At 39.4% G+C, this 15490-nt stretch overlaps 1 protein-coding gene across 1 annotated transcript in view; it reads right to left on the bottom strand.

The window, feature by feature from the left end:
- The window catches only part of LOC110289969 (fatty acid desaturase 2-like protein FADS2B), a 45122-nt gene that overhangs the window by 1314 nt on the left and 28318 nt on the right, over positions 1 to 15490 (bottom strand). The window contains exons 6-11 of the mRNA XM_021156410.2: positions 8112 to 8172; positions 5477 to 5553; positions 5205 to 5302; positions 3629 to 3725; positions 1843 to 1922; positions 505 to 630 (exon numbers count right to left, since the gene is read on the bottom strand). Coding sequence (XP_021012069.1) covers positions 505 to 630; positions 1843 to 1922; positions 3629 to 3725; positions 5205 to 5302; positions 5477 to 5553; positions 8112 to 8172 — 539 coding nt within the window. The remainder of the gene's footprint in view (positions 1 to 504; positions 631 to 1842; positions 1923 to 3628; positions 3726 to 5204; positions 5303 to 5476; positions 5554 to 8111; positions 8173 to 15490) is intronic.

Genomic DNA, 15490 nt, shown 5'->3' with positions numbered 1-15490 from the left:
TTTTGTTTTGTTTTGTTTTAATAGAACATTATTAAACTCAGACCAGTGGTTTTAAAGTTGTCAGTAACATCTTCTGCAGGAAAATGCATGTGCATGCATATGTATTTGTTGTTAGATTAACTACACATGGCTAATTGCCCTGACTGATTCTTGCATCACACCCATCTACACATTAATAATTTCTCCACCGAATCAGAAGATTTGTTGGTCTTTCCAATCATGTTAAATTCTAAAGTATGTCCAGAGGTCTATGGGAAATAAATACAAACACAAATCTTATATAGCTATGATTTCAGGAAATTTGATCTAAGGAGAACAGTAGGGTATTTCTAATAAGAAATATAATAAAGTCAAGTAGGTAAATGGTAAAGATTTGTGTGCCTTTATTATTGTTGATACTAGTGTTTCTTAACAAATGGTTGTTAGATGAACGATTCAAAAGCTGCTGAAAAGTTTAGAAATTGGAAAGAAAGGAAAATGAGCAAAGTTATATTGTGTTATTACCTGACAATATCTCCAAAGGCCTTCAATATGGGCTTATTTATATACTGCAATCCATGCTTGGCACACAGTGACTTCACCAGAGGTGCCACTTTGTGGTAATTATGGCGTGGCATTGTGGGAAAGAGGCTAAGAAAACAAACAGCAGATGTGAGATTTAAACCTAAAGAGAAACCCAGAAGGAGTTTTATTTTTTTTATTTCTAAATAAAATAGTATCGGGAATGAAGACCCAAACTTGACCTTGTATAAGCCTTCTAGTAAGCCAAATCTTTTACCCCAAACTCTTCTCTTGTAACATCTCTACAAGCCATGTGAATGGCAAGTGTTTGGGAAATGCTAAGAGATTAACTACTAGCCATTTAATATGCATATTTTTGGTCAGTTCAAATGAAAATATGGATTAGCTAGTATTATGAATTGGCTAAAAGATCAGATCATGTTTCCTTCATTCTTGCCTCTCTCATGTTCTAAAAAGTACTGTTGAACAACTAAGTATTCACCTAGGTCTAGCTGTGACATTTAAATTGAAGTTCAGATTGGAATTTAAGGGAAGAAGTCTTTAATCCAAGGTTTGGCATGTAGCAAACCCAGTAATTTTTCTTGACCTGTATATTTTCTTTAATAATATATAACTCATGATTCTTCTTTTGCTAGGATGTGCAAGCATTTACAAAGAATAAAGATTGAAAAAACAGCATTAAGACCTTAAGAACTCTTTTGTTCTCTGCCTCCTAGATGTAACTTCACAGAAGGAACCATGAGAAGCATCTTGTAAGCATTCTAGGGAGATCAGATGTCCAAACATTACCATTTTCCATTTCTTTATTGTACTTCCAGTTCACTGATTAGTTGGAAGGATATTTTTAGATTCACTGGTGAATTTCAGAAGTAGCTATATTTCATTCTTGGTTATTTTATGTCTTTGGCCCTAACCTGATACTTACATTAAATTGCACTTAAATTCAACAAAACTTGGTTACTGAAGGGCTATAATTTTTCTTAGGTCTCTTTAACAAACAAAATATGCGTGAGCACATGAACTCATACTCCAGATACCTCCTGCACCCCACCATAGACATCACCTATTCTTAAAACTCAGAACATATGGTAACTAAGTTATTGGTCTATTTCTATGATTCTACTTCACTTCTCACAACAGTTAGGTGCTCCTTCTCACCCCACTATCCCAGCCATTTGGCACTGATGGGCAGCTGTCTTTAGTGAACTCTGGTTAAACTTTTTAACTCTCTGAGACTCTTAATTGAATGGTTGTGCCATATTGCATGATAATAAGGGTCAGTCAGACATTGCTCCATAATAGACCATTTGCATCACTCACTGGTGTTCAATTTGGAAGTTCAAATGTCCAGTGAACCAGTCATTGAAAAAGGACTGTTCAATATTACAGGTGGCCACAATCTGCAAAGAAAAAGTTTGTATTAGCTATAAGTGAGCCTGAGTGTCAAAAAATGCTATATCTTTTATGTAAATCTACTAACATGCATATTATTGTTTACTTTTTATTTGTTAGTAAATATATAACTGAGTTACATTGACACAGTTCCAGCCTTCAAGAAGTTTACCATTTAAAACATACTAATATATTTTGCTAAGAAGTACACATAGATGTCAAGGGATATTAGGACTGAAGGAGAAAATGCCACAATCATTCCTCAGACACAGATGGTTATTTCATCATGAATGAGGAGTTTGACTGATGTAGATGGGTTTTTAGGATTGTGTTGTAAAATGCATGGTTAGGTTAGAACATGAGGGCTTCTGAGTGACATGAAATAATGAAGTATTAATGAAGTCCTTCTACAGTAAAATTACAGGGTTAAGAACCACATAGGAAAAATTATATAACATATATCATGGGCAATGTTTTAAAAGCCCTATTTTATAAGATGTTATCCAAATATATAATTCTCACATAAAAAGGTGAAGGGTATGTGGAAAGCATGGGACCTAACCAATGCTTAAAGAAATGATGAATGTGAACTGAAAGATATGGAAGTAGCTCTCAGGGCAAACACCCGAGAACCCTTCTTCTTGACTCTAAAGGGTCAGGGCCCTTTGATTGCTAGGGTACAACTCGTCTTACAATTTGAAGTCTTAGATTCACTTGAAAGACTTTGTTATATTTAATGATTAGAATAGAAAATCAAAACACATTTTCTATAAATTCTCAGATAATAAACATTATCTTTAGACTATTGTTTATAGAATTGTAGCATTTTCTCCCTTACCTTTCCTCCCTACAGTCCTCCTCAAGAACATCCCCTCAAACTACTCCCATGAACTACTCTATTCTCACAATGATAGCCTTTTTCTTTGATTACTATTGTTACATATATATGTCCATATATAAACAAATATGTAAGTATAACCCACTGAAGTTTTTTGTTTTGTTTTGTTTTTTTGAGACAGGGTTTCTCTGCATAGCCCTGGCTTTCCTGGAACTCACTTTGTAGAAAAGGCTGGCCTCGAACTCAGAAATCCACTTGCCTCTGCCTCCCGAGTGCTGGGATTAAAGGCATGTGCCACCACGCCCGGTTCCACTGAAGTTTTTTTTTTTTATTTTTTTTTTTTTTTATTGTTTGTGTGTATATAGTTTCTGGCATGATCACTTTGTATTCAATAAAGGAGTACGTTATAGTTTCAATAGTACATCTTTTAATTTTGTCATCAACATTCAATTTTGTTGTAGCATCAAAGTGGCCATGGATAATATATAAATAAAGAAACATGACCATGGCCCAGTAAACCTTCATGTACACAAACAACCAGTGGTTCAGATTGGGCCTCGGGATTTTAATTGACTGATTTTACTTTGCAGTCAAGACTCTATAATCAAACTGCTTAGGTTTAAAGCTTGTTGCTATCATGTATTAGTTGTGTGACCATATAGAAGTTACCAAAACTTCTCACAAGTAGGTTTCATCATGTTGTAAAGTGAGAATAATCATTGTGTCCCCCTTGTTCCATTGCATGCAAAACATCTCATGATGCCTGTCCTCAGGAAACTGTTTTATGAAGGCCAAGTTATTATTTTGATTTGCGGTTAGCAGTTATAAGCCAGTCTGATTGGAAGGACTGTCCCTCATGAATGCCATCATCATCACCTGAGTGCTGAGCCAGTCGTGGTTCTCTTCCCTGCTCATTTTCATTGGTACGTGACTCATCTGGGTAACATAAGCAATCCAGGGGCTCTCAATAAACCTGTGGAGGAATAAAAAGTGGGAGTGGCAACTCATTTAGTATGTTTTAGGTGTAATCACTGAGCTTGAATGACCTCTGAACTGGCCAAACCCTGGAGGAAATGAAAGTGGCTCTAAGATTCTAGTAACTGTCTATGTCCTTTTCGAGTGCCATTTCTTCTTTTTTTAAAAATCTTTTTATTATTATTATTTAATTAATCATTCTATTCCTTTACACTTCAAATATTACCCCCTTTCTGATTTCCCATCCACAGCCCCCCATCCCATCTTCCTTCTCCCCCTCCACTTTGTGTCTATGAGGGTACTTCCAGGCCCACCCACACATTCCTGCCCCACCACTCCAGCATCTCCCTATGCTGGGGCATCAAACCTCCACAGGACCAATGGCCTCCCCTCCCACTGATGTCAGAAAAGGCAATTCTCTGCTACATATGTATCTGAAGCCATGGATCCCTCCCTGTACACCCTTTGGTTGGTGTCCTAGTCTCTGGGAGCACCGGGTGGTCTGGCCAGCCCACATTGTTCTTTGCTTGTCCAGTCCTTCCTCCAGCTCCCCCGTCAGGGTCCATGAGCTCAGTGTGATGGTTGACTGCGAGCATCGAGTGCCATTTCTAACAAGTTTTGGCACACAAGTATTTGATGATAATGGCTTGTCCCATTTCCTGATTCAAAGGAGCACTGCTTGTAAATATTCTACTCTAGCTTTGGTGCAAGCATAAAAGATATTGGGGGGGCTGAGTGTTTTCCTGATATGCAGGAAGTTCAGTTCAATGCCTAGCATAAGGAAAAGAAAAAAGAAAAAAACTAAGCCAGGTTCTTTAAGGGCATTTGTAAAGTAATTGACAGTTTGTCAACAGATAGAGTTTTGTTCAAGTTCTATATTGACAACATTTTTGCCCTTACTTGTTCTGTTACCTTAGGCAAGCAATTTAATCCCCCAAACGTCAGTTCCTTGAGCAGAAAGATGATACTATCTACATTGTAAGGCAATATGGGGATTACATCAAACAAAATGATGACTGTTAACACTTAACAGATTGTCTGATCCACGGTTTCTCTCATTGTCTTTACAACTAATAGGGATTTAGTATAGCAATGCAACTGAATGAACTATAAACTAATTAGAAGTTTGGAAAGGGCTATTTATGCACAATAGTGCTTTGAAGCCATGTGGTTTGGTGAAGAACTTCTTGCATTACAGCTTAAAATTTGTCTTGTCCTATCATGATTCTTGGCAGAGTTTATGATGTCAAAGCAGCTTAAGTTATATTGGCCTTAAAGAAAAATTGATATGGCTTAGTTGGTAATCTAAAAACATGGGGACAACTGAACCTGGACAAATTCTTCTTAGATGGAATTTGTGTTATTCAATCACTTGAACTGTTGCCTTTCATGGGAATGGACCACATTATCATGATATTTTGCTAATTACAAGTAGCTCTGGTAAAAACAAGTTATAGAAATAAGAGAATATTCTTACTTGACCAAATATATGAGCAACACTGTTCCGAAAATTCCATAGAAAGGGCCAAATGTGATGAAATAACGAATGTAAAAGCTGCTGACCCATGCAATGTCCTGCAGAGATAAGCAATACAGTGAGAAGTCTTGAATATGTTTTCAGATCTTGTTCTTTGAGAAATGTCTCAATCTGATGTCCTGTTACTCACAGAAGCTATACCCGAGGACACTAAGCACTGTCAACTCATTTTCTATCTGGTCTAGGTTTAGAAAATGGGATGAGTGACTCACCGTCCAGTATTTTCGCAGGTACATCACTTGCATGGATTGCAAATTAAAGTAGACAGGCATGAGGAGGGGGAGTGCAACTGAAAAAAGATAAAAGAAAAAAGACAAATGAGCAATGTGGACCCCAGTGTAAGCCAGCAGGTGTTTGATTCTTTTGCATGCCCTCCCTAGAGTGCTGGCCTTGAGAAAGGATGCAAGGAGGACATCCAGAATGACATTCTGGGCTTTAACACCTCAGAGGCTGGGGAGAGAATTTGGTCAGAATTTCCATGTTCAAGTTTCCTGAAGTAGCAAATGATATATTGAATTTTTCAGAGTGCGTTCTGTTATGATTCATTGGTATGACAAGAATTATGTCCGTATACTTATTTCAGAGCTATATACCCAATTTTCTTACAGCATCAGCAAGACCTTCAAGAGCAAAAATAATCTCAGAGGGACCCTTATGCTCTGAGCAATTACCTTTCACTGGCCAAGCTTTAGTTTTGTTACTTTGAACTTTGTTCTCAACTAGATCTCAGACTTGACCAATGAGAATTGCTAATTGTCAGGACACATGATTTCACCCATACCCACTGTAGCAGCTCAAAGCCAGAGCACATCAGCCTTGTCAAAGTTCCTGCTTGGGAAAACTGAAAAAAAACCTACCATCATTTTTCTTAGAGAATTACCTTAGACTACATATGATTTCAAATTATAAGAAGAAGGTCCATGTTTCCTAGTGGTACTAGAGCTTAGCACCGAAAAACACATGACTGCAAACACAGACGCTCTAACTTCATCATACTGCTTTCTCTCTCTCCTATCCAATCGTTTTAAATCTATTTCTTTAGTATTTTAAAGTCTCCCCCTCACCATTTGTTTCAGCTGAGTTAAGCTCAGTTGGTACTGAAATTTTTCTCTCATTTTGCATCAGTCTGAATAAAAGTTTTCTAGCCGTGTTTGACACTGTTTTTCTGTAACAATTTGAGCCTGACTTATTTGTATTCAAGAGGCTCTGAGCTGATATTCCAAGGAAAGGGGCATCAAGAAACTGTCGAGGATTTGTGACATAGGCATCCTGGAGTGAACTTATAATCAGTACTCATTCCTCATCAGCAAAGGGGAAACTTTATTACTACAGAGACATGATATTAAGGCATATTACTTAGTCAAGTTCAGTAATAAAAAACATTTTTTGTGTTTGTGTGAAACTACATATGATTTAATCTGATGTCAGCTGCCGTTTGGAATATGTCACAAAAAAGGGTCTAATGATGGGTACAGGGTGTAGGGGTTGAATCCCAGTGTGGAGTTGAGAGCCGAAATGGGTAATTCCACTTGACAAGTAATTCATTCAGTGGTTGTGTTCAACAGGTATGTTACAAATGACCACTAGCTGCCTTATAGGCAAATGAGAGGCTGTGTTGGTGTCTTAGTCTCAGAAGTACTAAATTATATGGCTAGGTAATTATTTATTATGATGGGCTATTCTTGTGCATTATAGGACTTTTTAAATTATCATCAACCCCTTCCACAAAAGAGACAAAAATGTCTTTAGACCTTGTTCAAATGTTTCTTCATTAACAAAAATATCCTCAGTGGACAACCTCTGGTATAGGAGGCGTTTGTTTCCTTCTCTGATGTTGGTTTATCAGATGTACACGTCTGTTTCAGATGAGTAGACTTTGGAGTTATTTGAACACTTGTCCATAAGTCACCAGGAGTTTGATTTTGTTTAATAATAATAATAATAATGTCAGAATTACTGAACTAAGTGATTTTGCTTAGTAGCTTGATAATATACTGTTCTGCCTACCTCTCTATCTTTATCTCTATCATGTCTATCTCTATCTCTATCTCTATCTCTATCTCTATCTCTATCTCTATCTCTATCTCTATTTATCTTTCTATCTATTTATCTATTTATCTATCTATCTATCTATCATCTCTTTAACGTAATCTGTCTTCTATTTGTCTATGAATATTTGGATATATGTATCTATCTATCTATCATGTATCAATATATCAATCATCTATCTATACTAATATACCTTTATCTAATATATCTATACTAATATATCATTACTAATATATCTATACTAATATATCATTCAACATCTATCCGTTTACCATATCCATCCTTTACCTATCATCTAAGCATCTGGTATGTGTGCATACTTTAGAGCTGTTTGCTGATCATAGCAGATAAAAGCTTTCTTCCATGTACAAACTTTCTTGATGCTCTTGACTTTTGGGTCTATTTTCTCTGGTATCACACTGTTTTCCCACACCTCTTCTCCCTACAAAAATGTTATTATTCTTTTATCTATATATTGTAAAGGTTTTCCTAAGACAAGAATGCTGGACAATATGATTAGAAGTCTGCCTTCTGACTCTCTTTTAAGGTTTTTTTTTTTTTTTTTTTTTTTTAAATACCTTTCCTTTCTTGTCCAATGCCTAGTATGATGGACATCTGTTACAAATGCCTATTTACTTTGCCTCTTTCATTTTCATAGTTTCCCACCAGCAAGCCTGACATAAGATCTGTTTATTTTATCATTAACAAATCAGATATGGGTTGGTTTCTGTGAGACAGTTCTAGTCATGCCATCAGCTTGACTACTGATTACAGGGAGAGTGGCTACAGGAGACTCACCCATATAGAAGTACAGGTGCTGCTTCTCATAGTCAATGTATTTTATTTTCTTCTTGCCATACTAAAAGGACAGAGAATAAGAGCCATTATTCTTCAGCATGTGTGTGTGTGTGTACATGTGTGTGTGTGTGTGTGTGTGTGTGTGTGTGTGTGTGTGTGTGAGAGAGAGAGAGAGAGAGAGAGAGAGCAGGGAGAGGGAGGAAAGAGAGGTATGATTTTAGGACTTTGCCTGCCAAATCTGAGGCACTAGAAGAACCAGAACAGGCTTGGGAGTAACTAGTGTGCTTTAACTGTGGGTACTTCTTGCCCACATGAATTATTCTATTTTTTACTATATTGAGTTTATTATCATTTAAAAATTCTTATCTACCCAGCCGGAGGACAGAGACCTGCCCTGCAGAGAGTGCCATCTTGGCTCCGGGACTCCGCCGAACTTAGTCTACAGGTTAGAGTGAGGACCACAGAGGCAGACAGCTTCTGGGACAGGCGGGAGCCACAGAGCCGCTGAGGCAGCACCCTTTTGGGGCCGCAGACATCCGGCACCCTCCCAGTCGGAGGACAGTGACCTGCCCTGCAGGGAACGCCATCTTGGCTCCGGGACTCCGCCGAGCTTAGTCTCTACAGGTCAGAGTGGGGACCACGGGGGCAGACGGCTTCTGGGACAGGCGGGAGCCACAGAGCTGCTGAGGCAGCACCCTTTAGGGGCCGCAGACATCCGGCACCCTCCCAGTCGGAGGACAGTGACCTGCCCTGCAGGGAGCGCCATCTTGGCTCCGGGACTCCGCCTAACTTAGTCTACAGGTTAGAGTGAGGACCACAGAGGCAGACAGCTTCTGGGACAGGCGGGAGCCACAGAGCCGCTGAGGCAGCACCCTTTTGGGGCCGCAGACATCCGGCACCCTCCCAGTCGGAGGACAGTGACCTGCCCTGCAGGGAGCGCCATCTTGGCTCCGGGACTCCGCCGAGCTTAGTCTCTACAGGTCAGAGTGGGGACCACGGGGGCAGACGGCTTCTGGGACAGGCAGGAGCCACAGAGCCGCTGAGGCAGCACCCTTTTGGGGCCGCAGACTTCCGGCACCCTCCCAGCCGGAGGACAGAGACCTGCCCTGCAGAGAGTGCCATCTTGGCTCCGGGACTCCGCCGAACTTAGTCTACAGGTTAGAGTGAGGACCACAGAGGCAGACAGCTTCTGGGACAGGCGGGAGCCACAGAGCCGCTGAGGCAGCACCCTTTTGGGGCCGCAGACATCCGGCACCCTCCCAGCTGGAGAACAGTGACCTGCCCTGCAGGGAGCGCCATCTTGGCTCCGGGACTCCGCCGAACTTAGTCTGTACAGGTCTGCTGACAGAGGATACTCAGAATCCCCAGAAGAACAACCTCTGAACAGAGACAACTATAACAACTCCAGAGATTACCAGATGGCGAGAGGTAAAGGTAAGAATCTTACTAACAGAAACCAAGACCACTCACCATCATCAGGACCCAGCACTCCCACTTCGCCCAGTCCAGGGCACCCCAACACACCTGAAAAACTAGACCTGGATTTAAAAGCATATCTCATGATGATGGTAGAGGACATCAAGAAGGACTTTAAAGAACTACAGGAGAACATTGCTAAAGAGTTACAAGTCCTTAAAGAAAAACAGGAAAACACAACCAAACTGGTAGAAGTCCTTAAAGAGAAACAGGAAAACACATCCAATCAGATGATGGAAATGAACAAAACCATACTAGACCTAAAAAGGGAAGTAGACACAATAAAGAAAACCCAAAATGAGGCAACACTGGAGATAGAAACCCTAGGAAAGAAATCTGGAACCATAGATGCAAGCATCAGCAACAGAATACAAGAGATGGAAGAGAGAATCTCAGGTGCAGAAGATTCCATAGAGAACATGGGCACAACAATCAAGGAAAATGGAAAATGCAAAAAGATCCTAACTCAAAACATCCAGGAAATACAGGACACAATGAGAAGACCAAACCTACGGATAATAGGAGTGGATGAGAATGAAGATTTTCAACTCAAAGGACCAGCAAACATCTTCAACAAAATTATAGAAGAAAACTTCCCAAATCTAAAGAAAGAGATGCCCATGAACATACAAGAAGCCTACAGAACTCCAAATAGGCTGGACCAGAAAAGAAATACCTCCCGACACATAATAATCAGAACAACAAATGCACTAAATAAAGATAGAATACTAAAAGCAGTAAGAGAAAAAGGCCAAGTAACATATAAAGGCAAGCCTATCAGAATTACACCAGATTTTTCACCAGAGACTATGAAAGCTATAAGATCCTGGCCAGATGTTATACAGACACTAAAAGAACACAAATTCCAGCCCAAGCTACTATACCCAGCCAAACTCTCAATTAACATAGATGGAGAAACCAAAGTATTCCACAACAAAGCCAAATTCACACATTATCTCTCCACGAATCCAGCCCTTCAAAGGATAATAACAGAAAAAAACCAATACAAGGACAGGAACCACGCCCTAGAAACAACAAGAAGGTAATCCCTCAACAAACCTAAAAGAAGACAGCCACAAGAACAGAATGCCAACTTTAACAACAAAAATAACAGGAAACAACAATTACTTTTCCTTAATATCTCTTAATATCAATGGACTCAACTCCCCGATAAAAAGACATAGACTAAGAAACTGGCTACACAAACAAGACCCAACATTTTGCTGCTTACAAGAAACTCATCTCAGAGAAAAAGATAGACACTACCTCAGAATGAAAGGCTGGAAAACAATTTTCCAAGCAAATGGTCTGAAGAAACAAGCTGGAGTAGCCATTCTAATATCAGATAAGATTGACTTCCAACCCAAAGTCATCAAAAAAGACAGGGAGGGGCACTTCATACTCATCAAAGGTAAAATCCTCCAAGAGGAACTATCAATCCTGAATATCTATGCTCCAAATACAAAGGCAGCCTCATTCATTAAAGAAACTTTAGTAAATCTCAAAGCACACATTGCACCTCATACAATAATAGTGGGAGACTTCAACACACCACTTTCACCAATGGACAGATCATGGAAACAGAAACTAAACAGGGACACAGTGAAACTAACAGAAGTTATGGATCAAATGGATCTGGCAGATATCTACAGAACATTTTACCCTAAAACAAAAGGATACACCTTCTTCTCAGCACCTCATGGTACCTTCTCCAAAATTGACCACGTAATTGGGCACAAAACAGGACTCAACAGATACAAAAACATTGAAATTGTCCCATGCATCCTATCAGATCACCATGGACTAAGGCTGATCTTCAATAACAAAATAAATAATAGAAAGCCAACCTTCACGTGGAAACTGAACAACACTCTTCTCAATGATACCTTGGTCAAGGAAGGAATAAAGAAAGAAATTAAGGACTTTTTAGAGTTCAATGAAAATGAAGCCACAACATACCCAAACTTATGGGACGCAATGAAAGCGTTTCTAAGAGGAAAACTCATAGCTCTGAGTGCCTCCAAAAGGAAACTAGAAAGAGCACACATTAGCAGCTTGACAACACACCTAAAAGCACTAGAACAAAAGGAAGCAAATTCACCCAAGAGGAGTAGACGGCAGGAAATAATCAAACTCAGGGGTGAAATCAACCAAGTGGAAACAAGAAAAACTATTCAAAGAATCAACCAATCAAGGAGCTGGTTCTTTGAGAAAATCAACAAGATAGATAAACCCTTAGCCAGACTCACTAGAGGGCACAGGGAAAGCATCCTAATTAACAAAATCAGAAATGAAAAAGGAGACATAACAACAGATCCTGAAGACATCCAAAACACCATCAGATCCTTCTACCAAAGGCTATACTCAACAAAACTGGAGAACCTGGATGAAATGGAGAAGTTCCTAGACAGATACCAGGTACCAAAGTTGAATCAAGAACAGGTTAATGATCTAAACAGCCCTATATCCCCCAAAGAAATAGAAGCAGTCATTAATAGTCTCCCAACCAAAAAAAGCCCAGGACCAGATGGGTTTAGTGCAGAGTTCTATCAGACCTTCAAAGAAGATCTAATCCCAGTTCTTCACAAACTATTCCACAAAATAGAAACAGAAGGTACTCTACCCAACTCATTCTATGAAGCCACAATTACTCTGATACCTAAACCACAAAAAGACCCAACAAAGATAGAAAACTTCAGACCAATATCCCTTATGAATATTGATGCAAAAATCCTCAATAAAATTCTTGCTAACCGAATCCAAGAACACATCAAAACAATCATCCATCCTGACCAAGTAGGTTTCATCCCAGGGATGCAGGGATGGTTCAATATACGGAAATCCATCAACATAATCCAGTATATAAACAAACTCAAAGACAAAAACCACATGGTCATCTCGTTAGATGCGGAAAAAGCATTTGACAAGATCCAACACCCATTCATGATAAAAGTCTTGGAAAGATCAGGAATTCAAGGCCCATACCTAAACATGATAAAAGCAATCTACAGCAAACCAGTAGCCAACATCAAAGTAAATGGTGAGAAGCTTGAAGCAATCCCTCTAAAATCAGGGACTAGACAAGGCTGTCTACTTTCTCCATACCTATTCAACATTGTACTTGAAGTCCTAGCCAGAGCAATTCGACAACAAAAGGAGATCAAAGGGATACAAATTGGAAAAGATGAAGTCAAAATATCACTTTTTGCAGATGATATGATAGTATATATAAGTGACCCTAAAAATTCCACCAGAGAACTCCTAAGCCTGATAAACAGCTTCGGTGAAGTAGCTGGATATAAAATTAACTCAAACAAATCAATGGCCTTTCTCTACACAAAGAATAAACAGGCTGAGAAAGAAATTAGGGAAACAACACCCTTCTCAATAGTCACAAATAATATAAAATATCTTGGCGTGACTCTAACTAAGGAAGTGAAAGATCTGTATAATAAAAACTTCAAGTCTCTGAAGAAAGAAATTATAGAAGATCTCAGAAGATGGAAAGATCTCCCATGCTCATGGATTGGCAGGATCAACATTGTAAAAATGGCTATCTTGCCAAAAGCAATCTACAGATTCAATGCAATCCCCATCAAAATTCCAAATGAATTCTTCAACGAATTAGAAAGTGCAATCTGCAAATTCATCTGGAATAACAAAAAACCTAGGATAGCAAAAACTCTTCTCAAGGATAAAAGAACCTCTGGTGGAATCACCATGCCGGACCTAAAGCTCTACTACAGAGCAATTGTGATAAAAACTGCATGGTACTGGTATAGTGACAGACAAATAGACCAATGGAATAGAATTGAAGACCCAGAAATGAACCCACACACCTACGGTCACTTGATCTTCGACAAGGGAGCTAAAAACATCCAGTGGAAGAAAGACAGCATTTTCAACAAATGGTGCTGGCACAACTGGTTGTTAACATGTAGAAGAATGCGAATCGATCCATTCCTATCTCCTTGTACTAAGGTCAAGTCTAAGTGGATCAAGGAACTTCACATAAAACCAGAGACACTGAAACTTATAGAGGAGAAAGTGGGGAAAAGCCTTGAAGATATGGGCACAGGGGAAAAATTCCTGAATAGAACAGTAATGGCTTGTGCTGTAAGATCGAGAATTGACAAGTGGGACCTCATGAAACTACAAAGCTTCTGCAAGGCTAAAGACACCATCAATAAGACAAAAAAACCACCAACAGATTGGGAAAGGATCTTCACCTATCCTAAATCAGATAAGGGACTAATATCCAACATATATAAAGAACTCAAGAAGGTGGACTCCAGAAAGTCAAATAACCCCATTAAAAAATGGGGCTCAGAACTGAACAAAGAATTCTCGCCTGAGGAATACCGAATGGCAGAGAAACACCTGAAAAAATGTTCAACATCCTTAATCATCAGGGAAATGCAAATCAAAACAACCCTGAGATTCCACCTCACACCAGTCAGAATGGCTAAGATCAAAAATTCAGGTGACAGCAGTTGCTGGCGAGGATGTGGAGAAAGAGGAACACTCCTCCATTGTTGGTGGGATTGCAAGCTTGTACAACCACTCTGGAAATCAGTCTGGCGGTTCCTCAGAAAATTGGACATAGTACTACCGGAGGATCCAGCAATACCTCTCCTGGGCATATATCCAGAAGATGTCCCAACCGGTAAAAAGGACACATGTTCCACTATGTTCATAGCAGCCCTATTTATAATAGCCAGAAGCTGGAAAGAACCCAGATGTCCCTCAACAGAGGAATGGATACAGAAATTATGGTACATTTACACAATGGAGTACTACTCAGCTATTAAAAAGAATGAATTTATGAAATTCCTAGCCAAATGGATGGACCTGGAGGGCATCATCTTGAGTGAAGTAACACAATCACAAAAGAACTCACACAATATGTATTCACTGATAAGTGGATATTAGCCCAAAACTTAGGATACCCAAGATTTAAGATACAATTTGCTAAACGCATGAAACTCAAGAAGAATGAAGACCAAAGTGTGGACACTGTGCACCTTCTTAGAATTGGGAACAAAACACCCAGGGAAGGAGTTACAGAGACAAAGTTCCTAGCGATGATGAAAGGATGGACCATTTAGAGACTGCCGTATCCAGGGATCCATCCCATAATCAACTTCTAAACACTGACACCATTGCATACACTAGCAAGATTTTGCTGAAAGGACCCAAATATAGCTGTCTCTTGTGAGATGATGCTGGGGCCTAGCAAACACAGGAGTGGATGTTCACAGTCAGCTATTGGATGTATCACAGGGCTGCCAATGGAGAAGCTAGAGTAAGTACCCAAGGAGCTAAAGGGATCTGCAACCCTATTGTTGGAACAACATGATGTACTAACTAGAACCCCGGAGCTCTTGTCTCTAGCTGCATATGTATCGAAAGATGGCCTAGTCAGCCATCAATGGAAAGAGAGGCCCATTGGACTTGCAAACTTTATATGCCCCAATATAGGGGAATGCCAGGGCCAAAAGAATGGGAATGGGTGGATAGGGAAGTGGGGGGGCGCTATGGGGGACTTTTGGGATAGCATTGGAAACGTAATTGAGGAAAATATGTAATAAAAATATTAAAAAAAAAAAAAGAACCAGGGGAATGCCAGGACCAAGAAGTGGGAGTGGGTGGGTAGGGGAGTGGGAGGGGGGTCAGGGGGACTTTGGGGATAGCATTTGAAATGTAAATGAAGAAAATACCTAATTAAAAAAAATAAATTGGAAAAAAAAATAAAGGTATGGTAGAATTCTGCAAAAAAAAAAAAAAATAAAAATTCTTATCTAATAGAATATAAAATTAGTTTTCCTTTTGTGATTTTTTAAAAACTCTGAAATGTTTTCCTTTTATGTGCAATGTTAATTTCAAAATCTATATTTCTGTGG

The sequence above is a fragment of the Mus caroli genome, unplaced genomic scaffold (genome assembly GCF_978045245.1).
Source record: "Mus caroli unplaced genomic scaffold, Mus_caroli_1 scaffold_2, whole genome shotgun sequence".
NCBI lineage: Eukaryota > Metazoa > Chordata > Mammalia > Rodentia > Muridae > Mus > Mus caroli.
Note: the sequence above shows the minus strand (reverse complement) of the source record. Positions and strands in the feature narration are given on the sequence as shown.